Source organism: Rhagoletis pomonella, unplaced genomic scaffold (genome assembly GCF_013731165.1).
Source record: "Rhagoletis pomonella isolate Grant_MI unplaced genomic scaffold, Rhpom_1.0 Rhpom_scaffold_00012, whole genome shotgun sequence".
NCBI classification, from domain to species: Eukaryota; Metazoa; Arthropoda; class Insecta; order Diptera; family Tephritidae; genus Rhagoletis; species Rhagoletis pomonella.
The window spans coordinates 13,028,601-13,036,849 of record NW_023458566.1 but is presented as its reverse complement, the minus strand read 5'-3'; the positions used below and the strand labels follow the sequence as shown (position 1 = coordinate 13,036,849).

Below are 8,249 nucleotides of genomic sequence, written 5' to 3'. Positions count from 1 at the left end.
CGACATGAGCTGTCACTACGTACAACACCTTGTATAATTCCACCATGCATAAAATGCTTGATCAAACGAATATTGCCACATGGTGGAATTATACAAGGTGTTGTACGTAGTGACAGCTCATGTCGACGGCTCCCTTACAAAAGGTTGTAATATGGAAGCACGAGAGAAACGGGAAGAAAAAAAGCCCGCTTTGCGAAGTAGTACGAAATTTGGTACTATTTTTCATATAAAATTTTGCATATAAATAGTTACAAACAAACAAGAAACAAGAAACTTAACGTTTGACATCGATAGACTCCATGTTGCCGTGGTCCGATTGTAGGAGGACGCATACTTACGTGTTCGTATCTAGGTTGGAAGATTAAATGCATTGCTGCAATATGGGCATCGGAAATGGTTTTGAAAACGCTTTATTTTTAGCAACCTCCCAGGGTGGTCACCGGTTAAAAAAATCAGATTCCGCTTCCTCGGTATTGTAAATTATTATAGGCGTATTTTGCCTCACGCAGCAGAAATTCAAGCTTCCCTCAGTGTGTGCCTGAAAACAGCGCCCATCTCGCTGTAAATCCTTTGGAGAATACACAAAGCCCACGTTTTTTGTCGAATTAAAGTTTAAAATTTGTTATTTAATTTTCCGTTGTCAACGAATAAGAATAAAGTAAATGTCAAATAATTGGTCAGTGATTGCAAATCAGTTTTAGAATAGGGAATGAGGTAGTTTAGTACTTTTTTTAAGGCGGTAAAATGTAGTTTTTTCAAGAGGGAAACATCGATTTTGCTAAGGGAGTCAAGATGGCGGATTAGAGCGAGAACGCTGTCAATATCCAACACCTTGTATTATTCCACCATGTATTGCCAAATGTATTTAAGTTTAAGTAAAGCTGCTACTCATACTTTAGGACGTACCGAGCCCTAACCGGGCTGAAAGTAGACAGTCGAACACTTTCTGTGCATGTTACCAGCCCTCGCAAGGATGATGCTAATAGCCGCCAAATTGCTGTAGAGGCTCTAGGAATATTTCTGCATCAAAAAGAAAATTTTGAAAAAAAAATGTCGCTTACGTTATTTTGGCGGTTAGGGCTCGGTATGGTCTTAAATAGTTAGTTGGTCCATTTTGATTCCACAACTCCTGCAACCTACAGCAATTTGGCGCATCTTAGCATCATCCTTGCGAGGGCTGTTAACACGCACAGAAAGTGTTCGACTGTCTACTTTCAGCCCGGATCCATGCAGATGCGATAGAACTTATTGAAAGGTAAGCCAATCCTTTCACCACGTACCCAAACATGCCCGTGCCCGGTGCAGACTGCTGTAAGTTACACAATGCTATACGATTGCACCTCTGTTTAGCCTTCGAGGGATAAATTTCGGCCTTTCTGTCCTTGCTCTCCCTGAGCAAGGCAAACCATGTCCACCGCATGGGCCACATTCAGTGCAGAGCCTAAGCGAGGTAGAGCTGTCTGCTATCTCGTTTTCGTTAATTTCCCCATGTCCCGGGACCCATATTAGGGTAAATTCGTATTAATTACAAATTGAAGCCAGCAGTCTACTACAGTCAACCACTAGTTGAGATCTAACACAGGTGGAAGAGAGTACCTGAGTAGCCGCTTAGCTAACTGAGAAGATATTCATCTGGGATGTACCTTACTGCCTTTGCGTCTTTGGGAATTTCGTGTGGGTTTTGTGGTGGAACCAGGTCGTCGGCAGGATATATGGGGTCAGTAGGCAGCGCTTTAATTTCAGGCGGTAATGCATTTAGAATTGAACTATGCTCACAGTCTTAGTAGTATAGCATCACCAGCATGCTAGGAAATTCGCACTACATATGTATATAACTCCACAAAGTCCGGAGCTTCGAAAAGTTTCCAGGAGCTAGACGAGAAATCCATGGATGGCGTAGAGGTGCTAATTTGACAAACAGCATATTCTAGACTTACAGAGATGATCCCAAAATGAAAGAATTCGCTCTTGGCATCAGCGCATCGCCTTTCAAGAAGAAGTTTCAGCAGTCTGGAGTTCGGTAGGTCTCTAGTGTAGAGTAGGTAAGGGAAAGCAGACGACCCAGTTATAGAAAGTTTTTATAAAAAAGACGCTAACCTAGAGGAAGTTCCAATGACATTGAGTTCGACCCATTAGCAATAGCCTATGGTAAATTAGCAATAAGCCATTGCGTCTTCAAAGTGGGTCTTGTAAAGAAAAAGGGTATAGTGAAAGATCAACTTTGTAACATGCAACTGGGGACGGTTTTTGACAAAACTAAAGTAATTTATTACAGTTAGCATTGTTCCTTTAACTTTGATTTTTTCTTATTACTTTTATTTGCCTTTAAAAACATTTGTGAGTGTGAGCCGAGATCAAAAACCTTCGCGAATAGTCATCTCTTTCGCGTTTTGCGTCAATTGCAGACAGGTCTTTCTACACTTGGTCCTTCCATTGGGTTTGTCGGGCGCCCTTTCTTTCGTTGTCCACCAATGGGTGCCGAGTCGAAGGATCTTTTCACCGCAAGCCAGCACATTCGTGGTATTTCTATGTCCATGTTGTTAAAAACTCGTACAGTTGGTCATTCAATCTTCTTCAGTACTCTTTTAGTCAATATTAAAAAGGCAAATTGGGATGGACATCTCCGACTCATTCAAATTCAAAGGAGGTTTTAACAAAGCGACTCTGAAAAGGTTGTGCTTACTCGCAATTTAAGCTCGTTGATTCTGATCCCGTTATATTTTTAGCACAACAGTTATTTATTGTATTTGCGATGCGCAAAAATGATGACATTGAGTCCTATAATGTGCTCTGAGCAGGCTTGAAGGATCCTAGCCTTGAATTCCATGGCACGAAAAAAACACACTACTTATAAACACTTTTTATTTACAATATTAACTTAATCTTAAACAAAAAAAAATAAATAAGTTTTAACGACTTAAATGTATTTTAGGTTGATTGGCAAGACGGGAACAACAACAAAATCAACTTGCTCTAAGCACGACTCTTTTTAGAACCACGAAAAGCTATCTATATTAATCTCATCTCGCTTTATCTTCTTCTCGCCCAACCAGCATTATGGAAAATTTTATAAATTTCATTGCGATCAATTTTCTCTGCTTCACGATTGAGCACCGGCATTTCCTTGGGTGTCAGCTGTGACTCTTTGGCGAGAGCAGCTGCTATATGAGGATTGCTGTAGAAACGCCGACTTTTCGATAGTTCCGGTGGCAGTTGGGCTTCTCGCTCCGCATTGGCTATAACCGCCGGATGGGCGTAGCTCTCCTGGCTTGGCTCTGAGATGGGTTTAAAATCGGGTGGTGGTGAGGTATATCGCGGATAATGAAGTGATTGATATGGCAAGGGCGCTGATTGGTGGAAATAAAATTGTGCGCTGCATGAAGACACAAGTAGGATTACACAAAGTATAATTGACTGCATGTTGCTGGAATAAAATAAAATAGATTTTTTTATTATTTAAGAATTAACAAAAAGTAACGGGTTGTTAAATATTATTCTATAATAACAGCTGATGACAAGGCGTATTGCCGGCAGCGGTTTGCTGGAAGAACGGCGTGATACGAAAAAAATTTTGTTATTTTTATTTTAGTTAAGTATGCAGAAACTGCCGCCAGCAGCAGTTTATGTTGCGCTGGCAACTATATAACTAGAAAACAATGACTTTTTGATCATTATTTATTTTTTAATTATTATTTATTTTTGTTCAAGTTGAAAACAGCCTAAATTTTTAAAGTACTTTTTCTAACTATTTTTACAAGATTTTATTATGTTTCACCTGTGTGTAATCAAATATTGCAATCAATTTTTAACCAACTTCCCGATGAGCAAGAGACTTGAAACTTTAATCTTAGCTCAGAACCCTTTGACAATGCAATGCGAAAGATGGCGCGGGTGTCGAGATATCTGAAAAAAAGCCTTATTTATGGACCTATTCGGTCCATATCGTTATCTTAATTCACAAAGGCCCTAACCTACAAATTTTTATTTTACAGGAGAAGCAAAAAACATTGTAACATACATAAGAAAATAGCAAAAACTAAAAGCTTAATTTACGTAACGTAACCTATAATATATTGGCCAACGCAATATATTTTTGTTCAGAACTTTTTTATAGGCGGCAAAGTGACCATCAACTAAAAAAAGAAAACACAAAAACAAAATATTTTCGCTTCTGGCTAATTTGGCGCGTTAAATAATCATTGACGATTTCCTGCGTAAGTTAAGTTAAGTCTAGACTAACTAGACTATAAGTTGATGTACAACTATTTCTATCTTACGGGTATTTTCTTCCATAGCAATTTCTTAAAGTAATGTTGAGCCTTATTGCATTCATTTTAATTTACACATTGACCAGCTAAGACTCTCATCAGCTCCGAGAGTTGTGGTTTGTTTGACTCTAAGACTTCCTCCTTTCTACCTGTGGCCAGAAGAACCTAGTCACCTTGAATTCATCGGCTTTTTGCCCAGTGTGTGTTCGCTTATCGGCTTAGCTTAGATGAGCATCTGGAATGCGAGTCGGGTGTCTGACATCGCTGTCCTTGGTACATATGTCCCAGGTGAAAAGCGAACTGCTCAGCCAGATGTTGAAAAGCGCTTGTCTTCCGTAAATTTTGAAAAAAAACTGGACTAATCAACTTTTCACTCTAAAGTAGCGAAATATACATTTTTAAACACTGAAGCCCCTAATGATTTTTCTCAAAAGAAATCTATACATATAATAAAATTGTAACAGGTCGATGTCTGTACATTATAGATATTAAAGAAAAATTAATGTGGAGGGTCTTTTTTAGAGCACCAGTACCCAAATCCACCATTTTTAGAATTTTTGTCTGTCTGTCTGTCTGTATGTTTGTTCGCGCATCACTCGAAAACGAATGCTTGGATTTGAATGCAGTTTTCACCGATGTATTGCTAGAGGTCTAAATTAAAATTTAGGAAGAAAAAAATTAGAGAGTTGCCACCTGTTTGAAAGTTGGAGTTTAAGTAAATTGATAAGAAAAAATTAATATTGCAATATGGGCGTCAAAAGAAAGAGAATGAAGAAGGCTTACAGCCAGAAATATTTTTTTAGAGTTGCCACCTGTTTGAAAATTTACATTTAATTTAATTTATAAGATAAATTGAATATTGCAATATGGGTATCAAACTGAAAGGGTTTAGGAAATTATATTGCCGAAAATATTTTTAGGGAGGGCTGCCACCTGTTTGAAAAATTTTATTGAATTAAATGATAAAACAAATGAAATCTAAATCTACATCTAGATATCTATACATATAATAAAATTGTAACAGGTCGATGTCTGTACCAAACAGAACCAAAATACAAATGTACAGAAGCCAAATAAACAATTTTTGAATCTCTGTCTGTCTGTATATTTGTACGCACATCAGTCGAAAACATGGAATTGAATGCAGACTTTTCACCGATGTATCGCTAGAGATCTAGCTTCCAATATAGAAGAAGAAATTAGAGAGTTGCCACCTGTGTTTAAAATTTCAGTTTAGGTCAATTGATACGGTAAAGTGAATACTGCAATATGGCTGTCAAAAGAAAGAAATTTACAAAGGCTTACAGCTGAAAATATTTTTGGGGAAGGTTGCCACCAATTTGAAAACTTTAATTTAATTTAATTGATAGCATAAATTAAATATTGCAATATTGGCATCAAACTAAAGAGGCTAGGAAATTTTAATGCTAAAATATTTTTAGGGGATTTGCCAACTGATTGAAAAATTGTATTCATTAAAATTTGTAAAATAAATGAAATATTCTTGAAGCGGGTTTGAAAACTTTAATTCAGTTAAATTTATAATATAAACTAAGTGTTGCCATATGGGAATCAAACGAGAGTATTTGAGAATATGTTAAAGAAAAATTAATAGGGGGTTTATTAGATCAACAGAAGCCAAATATAAAATTTTGGTATGTTTGTCTGTATGTTTGTAAGCGCATAACGCAAAAGCTAATGTATGGAGTTAAATGCAGTTTCACCGATGTACATATTGCTAGAGCTCTAATTGAAAATATAGAATCCATTTTTTTTTTTTTTGTTTTAGTTTATCGTCGATCATTATTCCTAGGTATTTGAACGTATTAACTTTTTCCAGTGTGTCGTAGTTTATATTTAGAGTTAGCAACGGACCGTTCTCAAAATTTCGCCTTGATATAACCACAAACTTTTTTTTTTTCTGTGTGGAAGGTTTTTCGCTAAAAAAATTAAAACTTTTCGTTGTTGCTGCCAAAAAATTAAGAAATCTGAGACGTCACGTTTTACAATTTCATACAGTTCTCTTTACAATGTATTTCACTAAACTACTAAACGGCTGCACCGACTTGGTTCATATTTGGCAACATCTTGAAAATAAATATTCTGACCAAAAACTTACTCGGTATGTAGCTCGGGATATTCTAATTCTATGTTTTCTTGATACATATTTTGTAAAGAAATTTCATCAAGATTTGTATCAAGCAAAAGCTTCGCTAGCATTCTGTGTCAATATTTATAAAACAAAAGCTCTACGATTTCCACATTAGTGGAACTGATTTCCACATGAGTGCAACTGATTTCATTGTCACATATGAAAAATATGAATTTAAAAGCGAAAAAGCTTTTGACTGCCGTATCCGGGTAGGTAGAGATGTCGACTATAATTCCGTGTGCCGCAGGTTCAAATGCCGGCACATGGAGTATTTAATTGTTAGAAACAAATTTATTAAGATACAAAATTTATACATTTCACATGAAATTTCATTTTGTCAATAGCATTTTCAATCTTGATAATTTATCAAGAAAAGGGCTTTTGATTTCTGTGCTAGAATACCAATTCTTGATAAATAATAAAAAATTGACAAATTATAAAGATTTTAAATTTATCAAGTACACAGAATCGGGCTGTAAAAAACCAATATATCTCTAAAACCAATTACGCTGGGAACTGAAACATAGCACTGATGTATATATTGCAAATGCATTGGGAAAGGGGGCGTGGCTCCTTCCTTCCATACAAACTGAACTTCCCATATAGCTTATCTCTGGAACTACTTACGCTAACGTCCTGAAATTCTACACAGCTACAGTTTTTATCAATACCGTACTTATGGCGAAAAGTGGTAATTATTGGAAAGACTGCATCGATATACATTTACGTAAACGCGCAAGTATCACTCGATTGGGAACAATTTTCTCCTAGATTTCTAAATCCCATTGAAATATTGTAACTTTGCTTTTAGTTTTTAGTAAAAGGTAAAATTTATGTGAAAATTTTGAAGAATTTTTTTAAATTTTGCACAAAGAATGGAGCTTTGATTTTTCGGGTTTCGTTATAGACTGCCCTATATCTACATACCTATTTGCATAAAATGATAGCCGTTTTGGTTGTTCGGAATAAACTCAAAAACCACTGAATAGAGTTCCGTCAGATTGTCGGAGGTTATCTGACATACATATATTACATGCTACTAGAAAACTCGCTAGGTGGTGCTGGAGTAGAGTTATTTATAAAAATCGTATTTATTAACCGATTTCGTTCAAATTTTAAATGTGAGCTATGTACCTGTATGATGGAAAATTCTTTTGATAAAAATTTACCCGATTAGTGCCGCTGTAAGCAATGGTTTTGCAGAAAATGAACCCAATGGATGGCGCTGCAGCCGAAATGTATAGAAACCCCGTGGTTGGTCTGCTTTGGCCCTATGTTTAAGTTATACGAATTTAGTTTTCAGATGTCTAAATGAAGGATGGGGTTAAGTTTGTAAAAGTGATGAATTAACAAGGAAAGATCACGGTAGGTATATCAATTGCTCCATTTGAAAGATACTTAAGAGATCACACGACTCATTTAGCAATGTACCGGAAAACTTTTCATCCTATAGGACAGCGAGGATTCTTGGCCCTCCTATAACAGAAAACTCACTTCTGTGCTCTTGAGTTTCCCTATAAGAACTTTTATTGGCATACGCATCGCACCAATGTTGTAGTTGCAAGATCATACAAAAAGATTACGCATGCTTGGCAGAGATCTCACAGGTGGAAATAAGACCATTGGTAAAGCTCATGACACCAAAAGGGATAGGTATTCCATATGGTATCACAGCGTTACTATTATTGGCCTATGTGTGAGGAGGATACTGCACCTTAGTGGTTTCAACTTGAATCAAAAATTTTGACTTTACAGACTAATTTTGTTTTTAAACGCTCTTTTGCATTGGCCAACGAGAAGCTCTTATTAGGCGCCGCGAAGTAAGCGGG

The 8,249-nt window shown here is 36.6% G+C and overlaps 2 protein-coding genes across 2 annotated transcripts in view; one reads left to right on the top strand and one right to left on the bottom strand.

Annotated features, from left to right (window-relative positions):
• Nucleotides 1-8,249, top strand: part of LOC118747855 (probable phospholipid hydroperoxide glutathione peroxidase) — a 26,061-nt gene that overhangs the window by 15,437 nt on the left and 2,375 nt on the right. The window lies entirely within an intron of this gene.
• Nucleotides 2,849-3,420, bottom strand: LOC118747856. The gene has a single exon (XM_036482038.1). The coding sequence runs from the start codon at nt 3,418-3,420 to the stop codon at nt 3,031-3,033; it is 390 nt and encodes a 129-aa protein (XP_036337931.1). The 3' UTR covers nt 2,849-3,030.